This window comes from Musca domestica, unplaced genomic scaffold, assembly GCF_030504385.1.
Source record: "Musca domestica strain aabys unplaced genomic scaffold, Musca_domestica.polishedcontigs.V.1.1 77, whole genome shotgun sequence".
NCBI classification, from domain to species: Eukaryota; Metazoa; Arthropoda; class Insecta; order Diptera; family Muscidae; genus Musca; species Musca domestica.
This window is the reverse complement of record NW_026712400.1, coordinates 2,700,828-2,728,432: the sequence shown is the minus strand read 5'-3', so window position 1 is coordinate 2,728,432 and position 27,605 is coordinate 2,700,828. Positions and strand designations below refer to the sequence as shown.

Below are 27,605 nucleotides of genomic sequence, written 5' to 3'. Positions count from 1 at the left end.
TTTATAATTTTATTTTTATTTATTCATTTTTTTATTTGTTATATGCATCAACAATTTCAACAATACTAACGTACGTTCCGACCACACCACCCAGAGCACCAAATGCCACAAGCAATAAATTTTTGGTTAATCTTATCTTCCATGGACCATAACCGGTCGTGTACTGCACGCAGATCTGCAACAGGGCTGGGAAAATTAAACCCAAAATCGACAAACAAAACGAGCCGACCAGCGAAAGGAAAAGTGATAAATCCGGAATGGCAACAGCACAACAAACTGCAAAAACAAAATAGAAAGAAATAATTTTAATTTATTTGCATTGCTGCCGCTTGTTTAAATAAAAAATTGTAGTTGTTGTTGTTGCTATTAGCACAGAAATACAATGTTGTTGAGAATAAATAAAAATAGCGAAATTCCCATTGTGATGGAAAACATACATCTTGTCGTTGTCAAAACAAATTTAAAGAAAATATACAAATACAATAATTGCCGAGCTTCGAAGCGAAGTCGATGTTTGGTAATGGAAGGGAAACCTTAATGTTTTTTATACCCTCCACCAAAAAAGTATGGAGGGTATATTAAGTTCGTCATTCCGTTTGTAACTCATCGAAATAATCCTTTTAGACCCAACAAAGTATATATATTCTTGATCAGCATAAAATTCTAAGACGATTTAGCCATGTTCGTCCGTCTGTCCGTCTGTTGTAATCACGCTACAGTCTAAACGAATTAAGATAGGAAGCTAAAATTTTGCACAGATCTCTCGTTTGTCTGCAGGCAGGTCAAGTTCGAAGATGGGGTATATCGGTCTACGATATCGTATAGCCCCCATATAACGGTACCCCAAGATATTCGGTATTTTGATGATTTTACCCACATTTTTCAACGGAATTGTCTGAAAATCCACACAAGTAATTTCTTGTGGGTACTTTATACCTCGGCAGAGAATTATCTATATAGGTCCACGACATCGTATAGCCCCCATATAACGGTACCCCCCGATATTCGGTATTTTGATGATTTTATCCACATTTTTCAATGGAATTGTCTGAAAATCCACACAAGTAATTTCTTGTGGGTACTTTATACCTCGGCAGAGAATTATCTATATAGGTCCACGGTATCATATATCCCCCGTATAACTGTACCACCCGATATTCTGTATTTTGATGATGTTAGCCACATTTTTCAATGGAATTGTCTTAAAATCCACACAAGTAGTTCCTTGTGAGTACTTTACCCCCTAAGAGAGAATTGTCTATACAGGTCCACAATATCGTATAGCCTCCATATAACGGTACCCCCGATATTTGGTATTTTGATGATTTTATCCACATTTTTCAATGGAATTGTCTGAAAATCCACACAAGTAATTCCTTGTGGGCACTTTATCCCTCGGCAGAGAATTATCTATATAGGTCCACGACATCGTATACCCCCATATAACGGTACCCCCCGATATTCGGTATTTTGATGATTTTATCCACATTTTCAATGGAATTGTCTGAAATTCCACAAAAGGAGTCCCTTGTGGGCATTTTACCCCGTCAAAAAGAATTGTCTACATAGGTCCACGATATCGTATATCCCCCATATAACTGTACCCCCCGATATTCGGTATTTTGATGATTTTACCACATTTTTCAACGGAAATGTCTGAAAATCCACACAAGGAGTACCTTGTGGGTAATTTAAACATCGGAAGAGAATTATCTATATAGGTCCACGATATCGTATAGCCCCCATATAACGGTACCCCCCGATATTCGGTATTTTGATGATTTTATCCACATTTTTCAATGGAATTGTCTGAAAATCCACACAAGTAATTTCTTGTGGGTACTTTATACCTCGGCAGAGAATTATCTATATAGGTCCACGGTATCATATATCCCCCGTATAACTGTACCACCCGATATTCTGTATTTTGATGATGTTAGCCACATTTTTCAATGGAATTGTCTTAAAATCCACACAAGTAGTTCCTTGTGAGTACTTTACCCCCTAAGAGAGAATTGTCTATACAGGTCCACAATATCGTATAGCCTCCATATAACGGTACCCCCGATATTTGGTATTTTGATGATTTTATCCACATTTTTCAATGGAATTGTCTGAAAATCCACACAAGTAATTCCTTGTGGGCACTTTATCCCTCGGCAGAGAATTATCTATATAGGTCCACGACATCGTATACCCCCATATAACGGTACCCCCCGATATTCGGTATTTTGATGATTTTATCCACATTTTCAATGGAATTGTCTGAAATTCCACAAAAGGAGTCCCTTGTGGGCATTTTACCCCGTCAAAAAGAATTGTCTACATAGGTCCACGATATCGTATATCCCCCATATAACTGTACCCCCCGATATTCGGTATTTTGAGGATTTTAGCCACATTTCCCAATGGAATTGGGAAAGGAGTTCCTTGCGAGTACTTTACCCCCAGACATAGATTTGTCTATGTAGGTCTACAATAGCGTATATCCCCCCATATATCGGCACCTTCCGTTATTAGGTATTTTAAAGATTTTAACAGAATTTTCAATGGATTTTATTTTTTTGAATATTTTCTAATTCGTTTCAAATGCTGGAGGGTATTCAAAGTTCGGCCCGGCCAAACTTACTGCTTGTTTTTTTTTTTTTTTTTTTTTTACCACGGTGGCACAGTGTATTGGGTGTTTAACAACAATGAACGGTTGAACTGAAAGGAATGAAATTAAAGGAGAGGAAGATAAGGAACTACTGAACTTGAAGGAATTACGGGAAGATTGGTACGAGAAAAATTGAGCCGCTCAGCGATTATACATGTAAATCTAATAAAGCCCCCTTATAAAAATACCTTTGGATTTTCAGGACTTTGAATATTTTCTGTCTACAAGTTCCGAAAAAATTAGAATTATGCGTTGAAAACTTTTCTTCCTTCATTTCTATACCCTCCACCTTGGGTATATTAACTTTGTCATTCCGGTTGTAACATGTCTAAATATTCGTCGTAGACCCCATAATGTGTGTATATATATATATATATATATATATATATATATATATATATATATATATATATATATATATATATATATATATATATATATATATATATATATATATATATATATATATATATATATATATATATATATATATATATATTCATAATCAGCATAAAATTCTAAGTCGATTTAACGATGTCCGTCTGTATGTCTGTTGAAATCACGATACAGGCCACATTATTTGACGTAGAGCGTCAAAATTTAGCAGAACAATTTTTATTGTGTCTAGGATGGTTGGTATTTAAAATGACATATATCGGTCCACGTTTTGGTATAGCCCCCATATAACGGTACCTCCCGATATTCGGTATTTTGATGATTTTTGCCACATTTTCCCACGAATATGTATTTGAGGGTCATAATTGGATCTAATGTTTCCATTACCTCAAGGTGTAGGGTATTAAAAGTTCGGTCCGGCCGAACTTAATGTTTTTACTTGTTTTTCAAGGTCTATTATTTGATCTCATTATAAAGCCGATTTATTTTCAATGAGAGGTTTCGTTTGAGTATAGCGGTTCCACCAGATATTCAGTATTTCAAATATTTTAGCTCCAATGGGCAACCGTATTGACTGTTCTTTGACACTTGATCTTGATGATCTTTTTAAATCAAAATGAGCAAAAATGTTGATCGAAACAATTGTTAATATAGGTCGAGACCCATCTTCCCACAATCACACTGTGCGATAAAATTCAATATTTTTCAATAATTACCGGAAAACTCAAAAAAAAATTATTAAAGTAGAGCTAAATGAAGAAGACCTGTGTACCGGCGTTTTGAAAGTTCACTTCCACTTTTTTTTTTGGAAATTTTCGGTTTAAGGTTCCAGCATATTCCATGATGTTAGGTATACAGGATGAGATAAAAAAAACTGCAACAAAGTCCAACGCCATATTTTTTTAAAATTTTTTAAATTTTATTGAATGATAACAAAAAATGTCGGAAATATTATCAAATTTTAGAATAAGTTTAAATTTGTTCGAATTGGTCACCTTTGGCTCGAATTATGGCCAACCCAACCGTCACACGCTGCCCGAATGTTAACCTGCGGTATTTTGGCCCATTCCCGGCGAAGCGCTTGCTTGAGGTCATCGACATTTTGATATTTTTCAGTGCCAACCTTGCTTTCCAAAATACTCCAGACACAATAGTCCAACGGATTGAGATCCGGTGATTTTGGTGGCCATTGTGCGCTGGATATGAAGCGATCAACTTCATTTTGTAACCATTCCTGGGTGGCGCTTGCTGAGTCCTGTTTGAATGTCCAAGGTCTGCGGCCAAAATGTTTGCGTGACCAATGCTTTAATACACCCTCCAGAATGTTTTAGCGATAATATACGGCATTTATTCTGATGCCACGGTCGATTAACACGAGCGGAGAGCGACCATCGGCTGTTATGGCGGCCCACACCATCACCATGACCGGCGCTTGAGTTCTGGTGGCCAACCGAAGGTGCACATTTTCAGCTGACTTCTTTGGCAATTAAACACGATCATTTTGTTTGTTTACAAACTGCTGGACAACGAATGTTTCCTCATCGGAGAAAACCAAATTCGGCAGTTCACCACTTTCGGCCAAGCGAAGCAACTTTTTAGCTCTTTTGAGTCTATTTTCTTTCTGTTGCTGTGTAAGTTCTTGCACTTTTTGGAATTTCAATGGCTTTACCCCGAGCTCATTTTTCAATATTTGCCGAATGGAATATTGCGATATTTTCAGCTCACGAGCCATTTTTGGCCACTGCGACGCGTGTTTCGATCAAATCGCTTATTTACTTTTCAAACCATTTCTGCTGATGTTGCTGTTTTCTTCCGTCCACTTCCTTGACGTCGGGCTAAGCTACCAGTATCACGGTAACGAGCGATGTTACAAGACACAAAAGATGTATTTACATTTATATGCTGGAGTGCTCTAACGATAGCCACTTGTGGTTTTCCAGCCAAATATAAAGAAATCACACTATCACGCTGGAATTCCATCACGAATAACTTTTTTCTGGAAAATTCTCACCAAAATGCTTTTGTGCGCTTGTAAACAATATAATGAGCTGTCACTGGAATAATTTTTACAGCTGCCGGATGAGTGACTTAGAAATGACAGCAGTCTGAATTTGGTTGCAGTTTTTTCATCTCACCCTGTACATCTGCCGGTAAAACCGACTGATACCTTTTAACTTGTTTGATATTATATTTTTTAGAAATAATATTTAGCAATTAAGATTTTATCAATGTTTTCTTAAAATTATTTTTAGAACCCAATTAAAATCCACTAATTACCCATTGATGTGATCTTTACTTACATGTTAAAACGACGACCATTGCTCGAATCAGTAATTCGTATATGACATGTTTCGATGTGTCTTTAACACGTTTCGACAGATACTTATTCCAAATTATATCAGCGGTAACATAACCTTGCAGGGCGTACGATATCCAGGTAGTTATGGCAAATAGAATTTTGGTGACCTGGGCTAAGCTGAAAATAAATGCATACATTTTTTAATGTAATATTTTCAAAAGTTAACAAATAAACAAGTAAGCAAAGGCTACAGTCGAGCGGGGCCGACCGTTGAATACCCTACAACACTATAATAAACGATACAGTTTATTTAGGCGAGATACTCGAAAGAATTGCACAAGATAGTGTGACAAATAATAAAAGAAAACAATCAGGTTTCGTTCTCTAATTTTAGAATAGCAACTTAAACTAATTTGCTCATTTCCAATTTATTGGTAGATGTTGCACTTAAATGGTCTTCCTAGATCTGGAACCAATATTTCCCAAAGATCTCAATTATTGGTTTTTGACTGAAATGCATCTATCTGAGATACAGACATTTGACTATATTCTTCAATGAAATCAGCGTAAACGAAATAGTCAGAAGTGCGTCTTTCCTGTATTTGTGAATTCTCCAAAAAGTCACTGGAATGGACATTTTCTTATTTTGTCTACAAAAGTTGGCAAACTCCTTCACACATTGAATATTTTTGGATGGCCATCCAAAACTGCTTGGCTTTTGCAATGTCTGGTAACCCCCATTCATATGTGCGTGAGGATCGGGCGATAATTACGACCTGCCGACAATTTTGCAGTTTTTTGGTCCATTTCAACCCCTAAATATATGGCGATCATCTCCAAAAAGAGTAGGCTCCTATTCTGACCCTCATCTTATCCCCATGCAAAATTTCGTAAGGATCGGGCCATAAATGCGATCTGTATGTGATATCCTGATATCCCAACTACTTAGTTTTGTTAGCTGTAGGAATATTACCAAACGTTTAATTCAAAATGAAAATATGCCAAAATAAATATGACAAAATTGAAAAAATATGAGAAAATTTTACAAAATCAATATTTTCATCTTTAGAGAGATATTTTTATGCGATTTTTTTAGACGTTTTTTCTTTCCTGCCAAGAGGCCATTCTTAATTAATGAGAACTGTCGAAATCAGTTCAGCCGTTCTCGACACATAAGAGATCTTTCAAGCATATCTTCTTTGATAGACATATATATCGCACACATTTTGCTATATATCCGATTTGTTGGATGTTAACATCAATGTAAAGATCAGAAGTAACCTTGTCATGGCTTTATGATTTCGCCGGGATTTAAAATGTTCGCGGTTTGATGAAAAATTTTGAATTTTTTCAATACAGAAGATATGGTCTATTTTACCCGCTAAATATTATCCGATGACCACCCAAATTGGTAGGCTTCTTTCCCGCCCTAAACTCCAGCTACATGCGAAATTCCGCGTCGATTGGTCTATAATTGCGACCTGTATAGCTTCTGCAAAATCCGACATTTTTTCAGTATTTGGTCCATTTCAACCCCTAAACATTTGGCGATCATCTCCAAAAGCAATAGGGTTCTATTCTGGTCCAAGCCCCACCTACATTCTAAATTTCGTGAAGATCGGACCGTAATTGCGACCTGTAGAGTGATTACAAATTAACATGGACAGACGGACAGACGGACGGACGGACATACATAGCTAGATCGACTCAGCTCGGCGAGCTAGGAAGATCCATATATACTTTCCTATATGGGAAATCAATATTTGGAGGTGTTACATAAATTCTGGCCCAATCAAACTTATAATACCCCCAACACATAGTGTTGTAGGGTATAAAAAGCAGTAAGTTGGGCCGGGCCGAACTTTGTAGACCCTACACCAAATGAACGAATGTTGATATTTTGAAAAAAAATAATAAAATCCGTTAAAATCTTAAAAATACCAAATATATGGAGTTGCCGTTGTATTGGGGTCTATACGAAGACGTGAACCTGCATAGGCAATTTCTGTCAAAGGCTATTACAATATTCTAACGCGAAACCTGAAACAATTCCGGTGAATAATGTCGCTTAAATCAACAAACTACCGAATATAGGAAGGAAGAAGCATAGCCAATTTTCTGTCATAGTTTGTTGTACTGATTACGCACTTCAATTCCGTTGTATAATGGCGTTAAAATCATCAAAATACCGAAAAAAGGGGGTAAACTTTATATGGGGCGATATAAAAACCTGAACCTATATAGCCCACTTACTAACTTAACCTGCCTACTGGCAAAATACTCATTTTGCATACAATTTTGGCCTTCTGTCTTAATTCGTTCGAAAGATAGCGTGGTTACAACAGACAGACGGGCATCGCTAAATCGGCTTAGTATTTTACGCTGATCAAAAATATATATTCTTTCTTGGATCTAAAAATGAATATTTCGAGGAATTACAAACGGAAGTATGGTGGAGGGTATAAAACCGCATTTTTTTGAGTTATGGAACTCTTTGAGTAAATGAGCGATATATATCCAGTAAGGAAAGAACAAAAGTCGGGTGGGGTCAACTATATGATAACCTACACCACTACGCATAATTAGTAGAGAATCTATTTGGCTTTAGAGCAGCTATAATTTGATTTCAGAGAGAACTATTGTATGGGAGGCATATCCAATTCTGAATCGATTTTCACTAAATTTGACAGGGACATTTTAATCTTTTATACCAAATAACAAATCTGATCCGATTATCACCAATTTCAATGGGGATCGTCCTTGGCCCAAAAAAGATATTGTTTGAAAAATTTCATCTCAATCGGATAAAAAATGCGACCTGCATTTTGTTCACAAGAATATATGGACGGACGGACGGACGGACTGACGGACAGCTGGACTGACATTCATAACTCGACTCAGAAAGTGATTTTATGAAGAACCTTCAAAAGTAACTATGGGTCTATATCGCTTCATTCTCCCTGTTACAAACAAATGCACAAATACATAATAACCTTGCCACCATGTGGTGTGAGGTATAAAAAGAATTTCATATTTATTTTCAGCTTTTACAGCAGGTGGCGCAAAAATTATCCTCCTATCAGAAAATGCTATACATTTTAAGATTGGCCCCTAATGTGTTAATTACAGCCAAAAAACATCGGGATTTTTAGACTTTACTAACTTTGTACCCTAGAAGAGAATTGTCTACATATGTCCACGATATCGTATAGCCCCCATATAACAGTATCCCCGATTTTCGGTATTTTGACGGTTTTAGCCAAATTTTTCAACGGAACTGTCTGAAAATCCACACAAGGAGTTCCTTGTGAGTACTTTATTTCCTAGAACAGAATTGAATATATATGTCCATCATATCGTATACCCCCATATAACCGTACCCAAGATATTCTGTATTGTACTACAGCCTATGACAACAATAACTTATGCAGGACCAAGTCTTCGTATAGCGGTATCTTTTTTTTTGAAATTTTTCAAATTTCTACAAAATACAGAAGGGTATAAAAAGTTCTGCCCAACCGAACTTAACTTCTTTTTTACTTGTTCTATACTAAATTTCAACAATCCACTTTTATTCATTCATCAAAAGCTAAATTTTTTACCAGTTCATACACTTCTTCCTAAACTTGATCCTCATACCAAATTTCACGGTTTTACCTCTACCGATTCACAAGATTACAAATGGTACCAAACTTAGTGCATTTTTGAATTTGAAATTTCCAAAAACTTTTTGGTTCAGCTATTCTGCACAGCATCAAAGGCCCTCATTTCAAATTTCAGATTTCCACATCTCTCACTCCCTCATATACCAAATTTAGTACCATTTAGTACTTTTGATATTTTTTGGTACGTTTTTCAAAATCCACCTCCATATATCAGCCCCATCAAAGACTCTGATTTCAAATTTCCACATCTGTCCCTTCCTCAAATAACCAATTCGGTACCATTTAGTACATAGTTCATAACAACCATCAAACCTCAACCCTACACGCTAGTAATGACCCCAATATCAACATTTCAAAATTCTAACTCCATCCGGTTGCCGAAACCCAAGTTGCACCAAATTTAGTACCACTTTATACAGTTCTTACACTTAGTATGCATTATCACAAGCAGCTCTCCTTACATCAACCCTACCTTCCCAACTTACATATTATTCTATCCTATTAATAATATCAGCGCTCAGGAAAAATCAGACCACGCTCACCAATCCAATTTCTCTTATTATACCCTCCACCATAGTATGGAGGGTATATTAAGATTGACATTCAGATTGTCATTTGTAACACCTCAAAATATACATTTTAAAATTCTATGTCGATTTAGCGATGACGGTCCGTCTATCTGTCTGTCCGTCCGTGGAAATCACTTTAGCTTCCGAACGAATTGAAGTAGATTGATAAGTATTTATTCAAATGTATATTATGTCAGCAGGACTTTTGGTATTGAAAATGGGCCATGTAGGTCCACATTCTAGTAGAGCCCGATACAACGGTACCTCCAGATACTCGGTATTTTGATGATTTTAACGAAATTATTCATCCGAATTGTTTCAAATTTGGTATTTGAAGTTCGAAATGGATACTACAGCCTATGACAGGAGTTTGCCTGTGCAGGTCCACGTCTTCGTATAGCCCCCATAAAATTGTACCTTCCGATATTCGGTCCTTTGTTGATTTTAGCGATATTATTTTCCGAAATTATTTCAAATTTGGTATTTGATGTTCGTAATGGATGCTACAGCTTATGACAGGAGATTCTCTGTGCAGGTCCACGTCTTTGTTAGTCCTCATATAACGGTACCTCCCGATATTCCGTATTTTGATTATTTTAGCTACATTATTCACCGATTTTTTTTTAAGTTTCGCATTTGAATATTTTTTTTAAGATTTTAACAGATTTTTAACGAATTTTATTGTTTTTGAGAATTGCCAAATTCGTTCCAAATGGTGGAGGGTATTCAATTACATCCTATCCTATTATATTCGGCCGGGATGAACTTACAGCTTTTTTACTTGTTTTTTTTTTTTTTTTTTTTTTTTTTTAAATCATCGCATTAGTAATAATTTTGGACAACATCCTAGTTTAAAAACAATTGAAATGGACTTATGAATACAAAGAAAAATAGAATTTTTGCTTTCTCTTAAATAGTCTCTTTTTTGGATCCATGTGCAAGCACTTGGTTTTGAGCAGTACTGATTGGTCCGTTCGACCACAACAATGGATTAAATTTTTAGTACCTTTAAGTACACTCATAGTTCGAATTTCCAAAAATCCAGCCTTATCTCGCCCCTACACACCAACATTAAGCTAAATGCAAAATTTCAGTTCTATTGGTTCTAGCTTCAGCCGTTTCGCCTGGGCGTTGATGAATCGGTCCGTCACTCTTCACTTTACTCTTATATACATATACATAGATATTTGGCATAGCCTTTTTTTTAAATCTTAAACATTTTTGGTCCAATAAATTTACAAAATCCCTACGTGGGACTTCAACCAAAGATATGCTATCTAACCTTTAGGATATCTTTTCAATTTACATTATCCACTTCTCTCTGTGTTAAAAAATGAAAACCACTTACATTTTTTCTTGCGGAATATTTAACGTTACACTGCCCAAAGCATCATCACCGTAACGCCAGTAGCCAAAAAATCCCAGTGTAATGTACAGCGTCAGGACAATAAGCATTCCCATGTTCATGATACCAAACGGTTTCAGATAGGCCTTGGGTTGGGCCATGTTCTCTTCAATGGCCAGTATCTGTAAACAGAGAGAATTGGGTTTGGCGAAAATGTCCAGAAATATTTTCCAGCAATTCAAACAGACAACAACAGCAGCAGTTCAAGGAAAACCAAACAAAAGCACAAATTGTTTCGGGCTAATTAATTGTGACTGTCAGAGCCAAAAAGTAAAAAAAAATAGCAACACGAAAAAACTACCGCCTATGTTGTTGTCCTTTCGAAATGTTTTCATAATAATCTTAATTGCTTTGGGGTTTTACATTTAATGAGACTGCTTTGTCGTTTGAAATTTATGCAATTCCATTGAAATACCCGCCGACTTACTTACCACACCAACAGCTTCCAAGGCAAATAGCACCGTTCCAAAGAATATGGGCAATTTTGATAGAGCTTCGACGGCCTTACGCTCCGACAGCGGTGGTAGTTCATCGAAAATATAGTAAAGAATCACACCAAATCCTGGGCATTAGATTTCGTTAGAAAAATATGTTATTGAATATTCACCACTCGCTCGACTTACCCACCAGCAACAGAATATTGGCGAATGAAGAAAACGGTGCCAAAAGTTTTAAATTTCTAATACTAAAGATTAAAAATAGTGGCACCAGCACGAAGCACATGTGAATCCGCAGATCTAAAACAACCAAATGCTCATCGACAATTTGTTTTATACTCTCGGCTATGAAGACCACATAAACGCAACAGATACCGAAATGGTAGAATGCCAGAAATCCATCGACAAATGGCCTGCAAAAATAAAGGATCGTTGAATACCTCTATGTTAAATAAATCAATCATAAATGTAAATGTAAATGGGAGATATATGCAAATCCGAACCGATCTCGATAAAATTTTGCAAAGGTATTTCTGAGCTGTATTTGATATATTTCCCCAAATATTGTTGTTACAGAGTGCATATTACGGCTGTGGAGGACTAAAATAACAAATCGGATGAACAATATATATTGAAGCTATAGCTATATCTGAACCGATTTCGATCAAATTTGGCATACTTATCTTCAGGCCTAATTTGGTTGTATGTGCAAAAGTCCATACTATTCGGGCTGATATTACACGTTTGGTGCACAATAAAATCAAATCGGGAGCTATACCTATCTCCAATTGTCCAAAATTTCATCTGGATCGAGTAATAAATGCGAACTTTACTTTGTTCACAAAAATACATGGACAGACGGACGGACGGACGGACATGCATAAATCGACTCAGAATGTGATTCTATGCAGATCATCAAAAGGTACTATGGGTCTATCTCGTTTCCTTTTACCTGTTACAAAACAAATGCACAAAGACATAATACCCTGACCCCCTTGTGGTCAGAATTTTTTTAACGTGTTTTGACAACCAAACAAAAGAGCGGATGGCCTCTCCGTGTCGCTTTGTAAGTACACCTTGTTAGCAACAAGATGAATAATGGCTAGTATACACATAATGTTAGAGTCAAATGTAAAGCAGCTTTTCTAATCGTATGTTAAGCATTTTTATAACATACTTTAAGGCGCTTCAACAATTTGTTATCTGAAATGAAATTCTTTATAGTGGGGTATGCAGGGTAAGATAAAAAACTGCAATATAATAATAATTTTTACATTTTTTAAAATTTTATTGAATGAAAGCAAAAAATTGTTGGAAATAGCATCAAAATTTCGAATAAGTTTAGATTTGTTCGAATTGGTCACCTTTGGCACGAATTATGGCCTTCAAACGATCAATGAAACCGTTACACGCTGAACGAATGTTGTTCTGCGGTATTTTGGCACTTGCCTGTGGTGATCGACACTTTAGTATTTTTAAGTGTCAACCTTGCTTTCCAAAATACTCCAGACACAATAGTCCAGCGGATTGGTATCCGGAGATTTTGGTGGCCATTGTGTGCTGGAAATGAAGCGAGGAACCTCATTTTGTAATCATTATTGGGTGGCGCGTGCTGAGTGCGATGAAGCTGAGTCCTGTTGGAATGTCCAAGGTCTGCGGCCAAAATGTTTGCGTGCCCAAGTCTTTAATACACAATTACCCCAAAATCGGTTGAAGATGTGTATGAGAGATACATCCAAACTTGAACCGATTCTCACCAATTTCGTCCTTAAGTCAAAAAAATATTGTTTGGAAAATTTTATCTTAATCGGATAATAAATGCAACCTGCATTTTGTTCACCAAAATACATGGACAGACGGACTTGGGCCAACCCAAGGACAAACCCTATTGAAATTGGTGAGAATCTGTTCAAATTTAGATGTAGCTCCGATATATATCTTCAGCCGATTTCAGGTTAATTGTGCACCAAATGGCCAATATCAGTCCAAATGACCTAAATTTTGACACTTCCGATCGAATTAAGTCCAGAAGTAAGCACATCTTGGGGTATAGACCCCATGTACCTCCCGATATTCTGTATTTTGATGATTTTTGCCCACATTTTTTCAAGGATTTGTCTAGAAATTGCTATTTGTCCGGTGGCAAAAATTGGTATTTGTGTGACATAATGGATTCTAATGTTTCCTTTTCCCTAAGGTGGAGGGTATTAAAATTCGGCCCGGCCAAACTTAATGTGTTATTACTTGTTATACCCTACAACACTATGTGTTGGGGGTATTATAAGTTTGATTGGGCCAGAATTTATGTAAGACCTCGAAATATTGGTTTCCCATATAGAAAAGTATATATGGATCTTCCTAGCTCGCCGAGTTGAGTTGAGTCGATCTAGCTATGTATGTCCGTCCGTCCGTCTGTCCATCTTAATTTGTAATCACTCTACAGGTCGCAATTATGGCCCGATCCTTGCGAAATTTTGCACGAAGGTGGGGTTAGGGTCAGAATAGAAGCCTATTTCTTTTGAAGATGATCGCCAAATGTTTAGGGGTTGAAATGTACCAAATACTGAAAAAATATCGGATTTTGCAGTAGCTATACAGGTCGCAATTATAGACAAATCGACGCGGAATTTCGCATGTACCTAGAGTTTAGGGCGGGGAAGAAGCCTACCAATTTCGGATTATATTTAGCGGGTAAAATAGACCATATCTTTAGTGTTGAAAAAATTCAAAATTTTTCATTAAGCCGTGAATATTTTAAATCCCATCGAAATCACAAAGCCATGACAAGGTTACTTCTGACCTTTACATTGATGTTAACATCCAACAAATCGGATATATAGCAAAATATGTGCGATATATATGGCTATCAAAGAAGATATGCTTGAAAGATCTCTTATGTGTCGAGAACGGCTGAACTGATTTCGACAGTTCTCATTAATTCAGAATGGCCTCTTGTTAGGAAAGAAAAAACGTCTAAAAAATCGCATAAAACTATTTCTCCAAAGATGAAAATATTGGATTTGTAATATTTTCTCATATTTTTTCAATTTTGTCATATTTTTGGCATATTTTCATTTTGAATTAAACATTTGGTAATATTTCTACAGCCAACAAACTAAGTAGTTAGGATATCAGGATATCGTATACAGATCGCATTTATGGCCCGATCCTTACGAAATTTTGCATGGGGATAAGATGAGGGTCAGAATAGATGCCTACTCTTTTTGGAGATGATCGCCAAATATTTAGGGGTTGAAATGGACCAAAAAACTGCAAAATTGTCTGCAGGTCGTAATTATCGCCCGATCCTCACGCACATTTGAATGGGGGTTACGGGACATTGCAAAAGCCAAGCAGTTTCGGATGGCCATCCAAAAATATTCAATGTGTGAAATAGTTTACCAACTTTTGTAGACTAAATACGAAAATGTCCATTCCAGCGACGTTTTGGAGAATTCACAAATGCAGGAAAGACGCACTTCTGACTATTTCGTTAACGATGATTTCGTTGAAGAATATAGTCAAATGTCTGTATCTCACATAGATGCGTTTCAGTCAAAAACCAATAATAAATGTTAATATTTTGCCACTTCTGAGAGATTATAGGTCTTTGGGAAATATTGGTTCCAGATCTAGGAAGACCATTTAATTGCCAATAAATTGGAAATGAGCAAATTAGCTTAAGTTGCTATTATTCGAAAATTAGAGAACGAAACCTGATGGTTTTCTTTTATTATTTGTCACAATATCTTGTGGAATTCTTTCGAGTATCTCGCCTATATAAACTGTATCATTTATTATAGTGTTGTAGGGTATTCAAGGGTCGGCCCCGCTTGACTGTAGCCTTTGCTTACTTGTTTTAACATAATTTTTATCTGTCAAATTTGTTGAAAATCGATTCGAAGTTGGATATAGTTCGCGAATTGTGACTAGTCTAAAACCATAATACACATTCAAATAAGGTTCTCAGTTTGTATGATCTACTTCACATGAATTCCCATTATGAACTTTTGTTTGTTTTGGGAGCTCTACTAAATACGCATAGTGGTGTAAGGTATCATATAGTGGGCCCCGCCCGAATTTTGACTTTTCCTTTACTTTACCATAGATCCAAATATTCCCAAAACAATTGTGACATTTTCCTATTAGTTGTCAACATATATATATATATATATATATATATATATATATATATATATATATATATATATATATATATAATTTTCTGCGTTGAACATTGGAACCTTATATATCAAGTGTGTGCGTATCTCAATAAACCACTTCAACAAATTTGATTATGATCAATACATGCTGACAGTATAGGATTTATAATTGCACTCAATATTTCTTTACTGACTGACTGTTTGATTGAATCATAAATTAATCATTCACAAATAATTCCGAAAAAAGAAAAATTCACATAAAACAATAAATAATCTTACGTTGCTATCGGCACAATGCATTTGAAGAAGGGGGGTCCTTCTTTAAATCCCATTGTCATGGCTTCTGAAAATGTTAAATATGGCACACGTTTGCGTTTGCAAAGTTCGTACATGGAATTAATCTGTTTTAAACAAAAATGAGAATAAACAAAAGCAAATGTGTTAATTATTATTTATAATAGCCCAAATAATTTGCGATTACTCACCAAAATATGCAAACAATGAACGGCCAAAAATCCCACAATTGCTGTTAACACAAAACCATTTACATAACCGGCATTGGCGAAGGCACTGGGCATGGCCAATACCCCAGTTCCTATACTGGCCTTTAGGAAGTGGGCAAATGTTTGCCAATTTCTGCAAGAGAATGTTTTAAAGAAGGTATTCGGATAAAATGTGGCAAACTTACGTTGTGGGATTTTTCACATTGCGATGAAGATGAGGATCATAATCATCATTGCCTTCACCACCACCGCCATGTTGAGTATTTTTATCCACCTGCCTCAGCGAAAGATCAGATGTTGATTCCACAATATTTTGTTGGGATTCAGTTCTAAGGAGAGAGAGAAAAAATACAGAAAAAATAATTAATAGTCTTATCGTAGATTTGTTCTTTTATTGCTGCCTAATTTATGATACGACCATAAATCACAATTAGTCAAAAAAAAAAAGGTTCAAAAATTTAATGTTTATGAGAGTGGTGGCATGGCGATAGCCCCATCCAATTGTTTAAATTTATTCAACACATCAAATACTACTGTGCCTATGTTTTTTTTTTTTTTTTTTTTTTTTTTGTACTTTGATGTTGAAATTAAAAACAAACACCATAATTAACTAATTAGCCAAAAAAATGTTTTACAACAACACACATCGTTAATGGTTTAAAGTTAAAGCTGACTAAATCAAAAAATATAAACATTGACATAAAAGCAAATAAATTGGCGTTCATTTCTTCACCAAGTGGAAAAATGATATTGGGAAAAATATGTTTTCTCGACTTAATAAGAGCCCAACAGATTGTATTTTAAAGTCTTTTGTGAAAGGGGGGAAAGTGAGGATTCAGAATCCTAACTCCATGACGTATAGAACCTAAGCAAAATAAAATAGCTCATATATTCTTCCATTTCTTGAAAATAGCAAAGCTATCTAAAGGTCTGTCAAAGGCCGACTATATGATACCCTACACCACGATGCGTATTTAGTAGAGTTCCCGTAACAAAAAAAGTTTATGTTGAGAATTTATGTGAAATAGATCATGCCTTATACGAATGCCTATCATGGCTTTAGAGTTGTCACAATTTGGGAACTATTTCCAACTCTGAATGGATTTTCAAAAAATTTGACTCAGACTTGCTGTGTAGAATTACATTAAAACCAGTAAAGAAAGTCTTAAAGTCGGGCGGGCCGACTTTATGATACCCTACACCACTACACCATGAATTTAAAGTTCAAAGGACTAAATATGCCGAAGCATTTGTATCTTTTAAATTCGGACTTGTATTGCCCATTTGATATATATGGGAGCTATATCCAAATCTGAACCGATAGGATGAACAATATATATGGGAGCTATAGCTATATCTGAACCGATCTTCACCAAATTTGCAAATATTAGACGTTTGGTGCACAATAAAATGTAAATCGGACGAAGTTGTATATGGGAGATGTATCCAAATCCGAACCGATCTCGATAAAATTTAGCAAAGGTATTTCTGAGCTGTATTTGATATATTTCCCCAAATATATTGTTACAGAGTGCAAATTGCGGCTGCGGACGACTAAAATAATTATATATATTGGAGCTATAGCTATATCTGAACCGATTTCGAATTTGGCATACTTATTTTAAGGCCTAAATTGGTTGTATGTGCAAAATTCCATACAATTCGGGCTGATACTACACGTTTGGTGCACAATAAAAGGCAAATCGAACGAAGATATATATGGGAGCTATATCTAAATTTTTACCGATTATCTCCAATTTCAATAGGGTTCGTCCTTGGGCCAAACAAATGATTTGTGCAAAATTTCATCTGGATCGGGTAATAAATGCGAACTGTACTTTGTTCACAAAAATACATGGACAGACGGACATGCATAAATCGACTCAGAATGTGATTCTATGCAGATCATCAAAAGGAACTATGGGTCTATCTCGTTTCCTTTTGCCTGTTACAAACAAATGCACAAAGACATAATACCCTGACCACCTTATGGTGTAGGGTATAAAAATATTTAATGGAGCAATAGATATACCGTACCGAGTTTCAGCTATTGGTAACATTCGGTTGAATATAAAACAAGTAAAAAAGCAGTTAAGTTCGGCCAGGCCAAGTTTTTCTTACCTCTACCATTTGGAAGAAACTTGAAAATTTTCAAAAAAAAAAAAATGCCGTCAAAAAATACAGCTTAAATGGGGACTATACGAAGACGTGCTCCTGCATAAGTAATTTTTGTCATAAGCTGTAGGGAATATACGACATCGTGGACCCATATATACAATTGTCTTTCAAGGGTTAAAGTACTCACAAAAAGCTGCTTGTGTAGAATTTCATAAAATTCCATTGAAAATTGTGGCCAATATCGTCAAAATACCAAATATCGGGGGTACGGTTGTATGGGACCTATACGACATTGTGGACCTAAATTAACAATTCTCTTTTAGAGGATAAAGTACTCACAAGGAAATCCAATTCCTTTGAAAAATGTGGCTAAAATCCTCAAAACACTAAATATTGGGAGGTACCGTTAAATGGAGGATACACGATATCGTGGACCTATATGGACAATTCTCTTTTAGGGGGTAAAGTACTCACAAAGAACTCCTCGTGTAGAATTGCAGACAACTCCATTGAAAAAATGTGGCTAAAATCATCAAAACACCGGGAAATCTTGAATCACTGTGCAATTTTAGAGAAGGGTTGTAAGAATTAACGATGACCATACCCAGCAAACAATTTCGTTGTAAAATTAGCGATGTCCGTCCTTCTGTGAAAATCGCTCACAGTTTCCGAACGAAAACTTAAATCTTAAATGTATTTTATGCTCGTAGAATTGTGAAGTGGATATCCCATCCAACCGAATTTGCTGTAAATCAGAATGTTGTGGAAATCGACACTTACAGATATATTTTCAAAAGTGTTACTTTTGACCCAATTGGCCCTTTTCATTCCGACAGAACTTCATTTTAGACCCAACAAAGTATATATATTCTTGGTTAGTGTAAAGTCCTGTTAAGCCATGTTCGTCCGACAGTCCGTAATTACGTTAGAGTCCAAAACGGCATGTGATATGAAGCTAAGATTTTAAATAGAGTTCTCTTTTGTTTGCAGGCAGGTCAAGTTCAAAGATGACATATAGGAGACAGCATTTTAATATAGCCCCCCATATAATTTAGCCTTTCCATCTTCGAATTTTCGACAATTTTAGCCACATTTTCCAACGGAATAGTTTAAAGATAGGTTCTACTGTCTGTGGCAGAATATCGGCTATAGAGGTCCACGTTTTCCTATAGCCCCCATATAACGGTAGCTACCGCTATTCGGTATTTTGACGATGTTGGTAATAGTTTCTAGAGGAACAGCATAAAATCGTTATTTAAAGTTCGTAATTTATTCTACCAATTATGGCAGAAAATTGTCTATATGGGACCAAATAAAACGGTACTTAAAACTATTCAATATTGTTATGATTTCAGCCATATTTTCAAACGGAAGTGTTTCAAATTTAATATTTGTTATTCGCAAAGCATACCAGTCACAGTAGTAGAGATTTGTCCATGTAGGTCCAAGTTTTGGTATAGCCCCCAAATAACGGTACTTACCTATGTTCAGTATTTTAACGATTTAATCCCATTTTTTTAAGGAAATCACTTAAAATTCCGTAGTTGGATTTCGAATTTCTATATAGGTCAACATATTTCTAGATCGTTCGTAATGACAGAATCGTTCGTAATGACAGAAGTGACGGATATCCCGGAATACTGGAATTTCGGCATTTACCGAGACATCGTTATATTGTTATTCTCCAAATGGAGAAGGGTATTAAAAGTTCGGCCTGGCTGAATAAAAATACTTTTTTATACCCTCCACCACACATAGTATGAAGGGTATAGTAAGTTCGTCATTCCTTTTGTAACTAATCGAAATAATCATTTTAGACCCAACAAAGCATATATATTCTTGATCAGCGTAAAATTCTAAGACGATTTAGCCGTGTCCGTCCGTCTGTCCGTCTGTTGTAATTACGCTACAGTCTAAACGAATTAAGAATAAGGGTACTCCCCGATATTCGGTATTTTGATGATTTTAGCCACATTTTCTAATGGAAATTCATACTAGAAGTTCCTTATGAGTACTTTAACCCTTGGAAGAGAATTATCTACATAGGTCCACGATATCGTATAGCCCCCATATAACGGTACCCCCCGATATTCGGTGTTTTGATGATTTTACCCACATTTTTCAACGGAATTGTCTGAAAATCCACACAAGGAGTACCTTGTGGGTAATTTATACCTCGAAAGAGAATTATCTATATAGGTCCACGATATCGTATATGCCCCATACAACGGTACCCCGATATTCGGAATTTTGATGATTTTACCCACATTTTTCAAAGGAGTTGTCTGAAAATCCACACAAGGAGTACCTTGTGGGTAATTTATACCTCGGAAGAGAATTATCTATATAGGTCCACGATATCGTATAGCCCCCAAACAACGGTACCCCGATATTCGGAATTTTGATGATTTTACCCACATTTTTCAAAGGAGTTGTCTGAAAATCCACACAATGAGTACCTTGTGGGTAATTTATACCTCGGAAGAGAATTATCTATATAGGTCCACGATATCGTATAGCCCCCAAACAACGGTACCCCGATATTCGGAATTTTGATGATTTTACCCACATTTTTCAAAGGAGTTGTCTGAAAATCCACACAAGGAGTACCTTGTGGGTAATTTATACCTCGGAAGAGAATTATCTATATAGGTCCACGATATCGTATAGCCCCCAAACAACGGTACCAACGATATTCGGAATTTTGATGATTTTACCCACATTTTTCAACGGGATTGTCTGATAATCCACACAAAGAGTCCCTTGTAGGTACTTTATCCCTTGGAAGAGAATTATCTATATAGGTCCACGATATCGTATAGCCCCCATATAACGGTACGCCCTGATATTCGGTATTTTGATGATTTTACCACATTTTTCAACGGAAATGTCTGAAAATCCACACAAGGAGTACCTTGTGGGTAATTTAAACATCGGAAGAGAATTATCTATATAGGTCCACGATATCGTATAGCCTCCAAACAACGGTACCAACAATATTCGGAATTTTGATGATTTTACCCACATTTTTCAACGGAATTGTCTGAAAATCCACACAAGGTAATTTATACCTCGGAAGAGAATTATATATAGGTCCACGATATCGTATGGCCCCCACATAACGGTACCCCCGATATTCGGTGTTTTGATGATTTAAGCGATATTTTCCTATGGTATTGTCTAAAATCCACACAAGGAGTTCTTTGTGAGCACTTTAACCCCTGAAAGGTAATTGTCTATATACACAGCTTCACAATATCGTATATCACCCCATAAAGCACCTTCCGATATTAGATATTTTAAAGATTTTAACAGAATTTTTAATGGATTTTATTTTTTTTAAATTTTCTAATTCTTTCCAAATGGTGGATGGTATTCAAAGTTCGGCCCGGCCGAACTTACTGCTTTTTTACTTGTTATTTATTTATTTATTTTTTTTTTTTTTTTTTTGAGTTGCCGCATAGTTTGGGTTTGAGTGTTTTATTGGTGGTAAGGCATACCATGCACTCATCCACTATTTAGAATATCATCATTATTTTCTCATTTACTGGTAATACAGATGGTATATAGTTGCCCTACTGTTGATGTATAGGTTATGTAGTTGTCACTACTAGCAATGTTATATATTTGCTGGGTAATCTGCAAATAAAACGACAACTCCGTACACGAGTGTAAAATGTAGTGCATTACAGACCATTCAAGTGAGAGTCAGATCGGGAAAAGATCGAGCAAAATTTACTCTTGGGTTTTTTTTTCTCGAATTTAAATATTTTAAAAATAATTTTGTATATTATTTATTCAAAACAATACATACACTTAAAAAACTGTGTATATGTTTTGACATTACGAGTAATGTGATTCTCTAACAAAAATCCAATTCTCAATCACTGTGCAGCAGCAAGAGGGTCACGTTTAATGAAATCATCATAATTTGCACAACATTGAATTGAATTCGCTAAATATTATTTTATTCTCATGCACATTCTTAGGCTTCTTCTGAAATTAAATTTCTTGCCAAACGTTATAGGCATGTGGTCCTTTCAATATTTTATTCCAAAAGGCAAATCATTTTTAATGTAATTAATTGACTGGCATGTGCCAAATTTATTTACACACGCTTCACAAAGTTCGTTGACGTAAGGGCGTCAATGAAGGAACATCTGAAATAATTTTATTTTTGACAGAAAAATGTGTAATTATTTATTTAGCTTGGTCTCCGCTGTGTTGGAAGATGAAAACCAGTATCCTGTTCCAAATCTTTGGTCATTGACTCCCGTGAGAATGTGCTCTGTCGAGGTTGACGAATTTCTTCAAAACGTGGCACACTTTTTAGGTTGTATACATAGTAAGGGTAAGGAGGCTCTCATTGATACACACTCGTTTGGATATAAAGTTATTAAGATTACTTTAAATTTGATCGTCTCCCTCAGGTGACTTAATTTGTGAATTAATAATAAGCCATTTTTGAACCATTTTTGAAGTGAAGATCAGCCAGAAGCTAACAATGCATCCAGAGAAATTTTGTTGCGGTTTATGTGCGGGCGACATCATGGACCATAGTTTTTCAAATATGCTGCGAATCGTAACGTAACTGTGAATGGGGAGCGCTGCAGTGAGAAGATATCCAACCTTTTTTGGCCCAAAATGCAATTTGACTTGACCAATGATTTCAGCTGCTGAATAAATGTTTTTATACCCTCCACCATAGTATGGACGGTATATTAAGTTTATCATTCCGTTTGTAACACCTCAAAATATACATTTTAGACCCCACAAACTATATATATTCTTGATGAGAATTAAATTTTATGTCGATTTAACAATGTTCGTCCGTCTGTCCGTACTTGATAGAGTAGACCGACCAAGGACTGATGGAAATATTAGGATTTGCCAAGTTTGAGCAAAATCCCTTTCTGTGCAGTAATATATATATATATATATATATATATATATATATATATATAATTTTTTTTTTTTTTTTTTTTTTTTTTTTTTGAAATTTTTGACCTTTTGACCAGAAGGAGTGGACCGACATTGCCCATCTCTGAACACGATTTAAGTTTGATAAAAATATTGTGATGTACCAAGTTTGGACCAATTTGCATACGTTTTGGCATTATTAAATGATATGTATCCTCTGTAGCCAAATGGCTGAGGGTATAAAAAAACTACTGAAAATTTTCTCAAAATTCTTTATATATTTAAAAAAAAAAAATCTTTATAATAAATCTGATTGTCTTCCTATTTCGCACTTCCCAATATTTCTACCAACACATAATCTTGTGTGCTGACAGAACATATCGAACCACCCTCCAAAGGGTCAACATTTAGAATAGTTATAAATCTTATAAAATGTGAAATAAGAGTCAGATTGTCTTCAAATTTCACACATTCCAATACTTTTATACCCTCCACTTTGGAAAGGAGGGTATATTAACTTTATCATTCCATTTGTAACATGTCTAAATATTCGTCGTACACCCCATAATGTATATATATATTCATAATCAGCATACAATTCTGATTCGATTTAACGATGTCCGTCTGTCTGTCCCAATATTCGGTATTTTCATGATTTTTGCCACATTTTTTCACGGATTTGTCTGAGAATTGGTATTTTTGGCCATAGTGGGTTCTAGCTCCGGTGGCGAAGCATTGCATGTATAGGACCACGTTTTTCTATAGCCCCCATATAACGGTAACTCCCAATATTCGGTATTTTGATGATTTTTGCCACATTTTTTATGGATTTGTCTAAAAATTGGTATTTGTTGGTCATAATGGGTTCTAGCTCCGGTGGCGAAACATTGCATGTATAAGTCCACGTATTGGTATAGCCCCCATATAACGGTACCTTCCGATATTCGGTATTTTCATGATTTTTGCCACATATTTTCACGGATTTGTCTGAGAATTTGTATTTGTAGGTCATAATGGGTCCTAGTCCGTGTAGCGAAACATTGTATGTAGGGATTCATGTCTTGGTATAGCTACCATATAACGGTACCTCGCGATATTCGGTATTTTGATGATTTTTGGCACATTTTTTCATGGATTTGCCTGAAAATTGGTATTTGTAGGTCATAATGGGTCCTAGTCCGTGTAGCGAAACATTGTATGTAGGGATTCACGTCTTGGTATAGCTACCATATAACGGTACCTCGCGATATTCGGTATTTTGATGATTTTTGGCACATTTTTTCACGGATTTGCCTGAAAATTGGTATTTGTAGGTCATAATAGGTTCTAGCTTCTTTGGCGAAACATTGAATGTATGGGTCCACGTTTTGGTATAGCCCCCATGTAATGGTAACTCCCGATATTCGGTATTTTGATGATTTTTGCCACATTTTTATGGATTTGTCTAAAAATTGGTATTTGTTGGTCATAATGGGTTCTAGCTCCGGTGGCGAAACATTGCATTTATAAGTCCACGTTTTGGTATAGCCCCCATATAACGCTACCTCCCGATATTCGGTATTTTCATGATTTTTGCCACATTTTTTCACGGATTTGTCTGAGAATTGGTTCGGCCCGGCCGAACTTAATGTTTTTTTACTTGTTAATAACACATTCGTTCCGGTACCTCCCCCACAACGAGTCAACAACCCATTCCTTTAAATATTCGTCACAATCCAAAATTATTATAAACACAAGATCTGTTGTGAAAATAATAGATATCGGCCCACTCGTTCTTGTACGTCACCCACAAATCATCAACATTTTGAATAACCAAAACGACCATAAGAGGCAAACTGTTCTCTTAAAATTTCGCACATCTCTTTATGTCTACTAAAACAAAATCTAGTGTGAAGATGGAATATTTAGATCCACTCCTTCTGGTACCACACACTACAAAACATTTCCAAAATTTTAACATTTCCCAAAATAATTGGCCAAATCTGGTACCTTGTAATATTTTGTATCAGACTTTGGTCAGATACGAAATTTACAATATTAGCCCACACTTATGGAACCTCCACTAGAAAGGGGAAATGAATAATCATAATGCACGTGAAAATATATTTATATACACGCCCATTGACTGAGGGTATACCTCTGGTACCACTGGTATTGGGTGAAAGAGTAAATGGGTAAGAATGCTATCGCTGTAAGTGTTTTTAAAATTGCATATAAAAATTATTAAAATTTTGTACCACGAAATGGTCATATTTGTACTATTCAGTATAAAATACCAATTGATGTGATTGATTCGATAACTATCTAGCGGTATTTATACCCTACAACACTATGTGTTGGTGCTATTATAAATTTGATTGGGCCAAAAATTATGTAACACCTCGAAATATTGATTTCCCACATAGGAAAGTATATATAGATCTTCCTATCTCGCCGAGTTGAGTCGATCTAGCTATGTATGTCCGTCTTTATGGCCCGATCTTCACGAAATTTAGAATGGAGTTGGGGCTAGGGTCAGAATAGATATTTCTTTTGAAGATGAACGCATAATATTTAGGGGTCGAAATGGACCAAAAACTGAAAAAATGTCGAATTTTGCAGTAGCTATACAGGTCGCAATTATAGACCAATCGACCCGGAACTTCGCATGTAGCTAGAGTTTAGGGCGGGGAAGAAGCCTGCCAGTTTGGGTGGTCATCGGATAATATTTAGTGGGTAAAATAGAGCACATCTTTTGTTTTGAAAAAATTCAACATTTTTCATTAAACCGCGAATATTTTAAATCCCAGCGAAATCACAAAGCCATGACAAGGTTACTCCTGATCTTTACATTGATGTTAACATCCAACAAATCGGATATATAGCAAAATATGTGCGATATATATGTCTATCAAAGAAGATATGCTTAAAAGATCTCTTATATGTCGAGAACGGCTGAACTGATTTCGACAGTTCTCATTAATTAAGAATGGCCTCTTGGCAGGAAAGAAACAACGTCTAAAAAATCGCATAAAAATATCTCTCTAAAGATGAAAATATTGATTTTGTAACATTTTCTCATATTTTTTCAATTTTGTCACATTTTTGGCATATTTTCATTTTGAATTAAACATTTGGTAATATTTCTACAACTAACAAAACTAAGTAGTTAGGATATCAGGATATCATATACAGATCGCATTTATGGCCCGATCCTTACGAAAATTTGCATGGGGATCAGATGAGGGTCAGAATACAAGCATACTCTTTTTGGAGATGATCCCCATATATTTAGGGGTTAAATGGACCAAAAAAACTGCAAAATTGTCAGCAGGTCGTAATTATTGCCCGATCCTCACGCACATTTAAATGGGGGTTACGGGCATGGCAAAAAGCCAAGCAGTTTCGGATGGCCATCCAAAAATATTCAATGTGTGAAATAGTTTACTATCTTTTGTAGACTAAATACGAAAATGTCCATTCCAGTGACTTTTTGGAGAATTCACAAATGCAGGAAAGATACACTTCTGACTATTTCGTTAACGCTGATTTCGTTGAAGAATATAGTCAAATGTCTGTATATCATATAGATGCGTTTCAGTCAAAAACCAATAATAAATGTTAATCTTTTGCCACTTCTGAGAGATTATAGGTGTTTGGGAAATATTGGTTCCAGATCTAGGAAGACCATTTATGTGCAACATCTACCAATAAATTGGAAATGAACAAATTAGTTAAAGTTGGTATTTTTCGAAAGTTAGAGAACGAAACCTGATGGTTTTCTTTTATTATTTGTCACAATATCTTGTGGAATTCTTTCGAGTATCTCGCCTATATAAAATGTATCGTTTATTATAGTGTTGTAGGGTATTCAATGGTCGGCCCCGCTCGACTGTAGCCTTTGCTTACTTGTTCTATATGAGTGTATGTTCACAATTTGGGATTTCGTTTGCAACCCCTATGAAAATGTCATAAAATACCCGATGAAGTATATTTTTTTGTTAGTTTAGACATGTCCCGAGTTTATATAATTGATAGAATTCACCCACTTTTCCGATAGATTTTTCGCAAATATTTTTTAATTTTAATTTCACGATTTGAATAAAAAGTCCATTTAGAAACTTTTATTATTTTGTTTTTTTTTTTTTCTTTTTGAGATGACATCCAAAGTATTCAAACTACCGTATATCACATTTTATTTTTTTTATAAAAACGACACTTACTTCATGTTGATGAACTTTTTAATACGAAATTATCAACTAAATTATCGAATACAAAAGTTAACAGCCGCAATTATGGATTTAAAGTCTTGTCTTATTATTTGTACAATTCGATATATATCAGTCCATTATAGTAGTTTCATGTGTGATTGTAATTTGTACTTTTTCACCGCCCGTCGAAAGTAGAAAACAGTTCCCGATCGTAGCGTAACGTTGCAATTTCCACCAAGTACTGAACCTCTCGATATGATGCTTCAAATTTCCAACCTGTCGAT

General features: G+C 35.7%; 1 protein-coding gene across 1 annotated transcript; it reads right to left on the bottom strand.

Annotated features, from left to right (window-relative positions):
- Positions 1-27,605, bottom strand: LOC101888770 (proton-coupled amino acid transporter-like protein CG1139). The gene is made up of 9 exons (XM_059130609.1): positions 27,334-27,605; positions 16,279-16,422; positions 16,076-16,226; positions 15,870-15,991; positions 11,614-11,840; positions 11,422-11,552; positions 10,934-11,112; positions 5,353-5,528; positions 1-276 (listed from the first exon to the last, which is right to left on the bottom strand). The coding sequence occupies exons 1-9, from the start codon at positions 27,336-27,338 to the stop codon at positions 32-34; spliced, it is 1,380 nt and encodes a 459-aa protein (XP_058986592.1). The 5' UTR covers positions 27,339-27,605; the 3' UTR covers positions 1-31.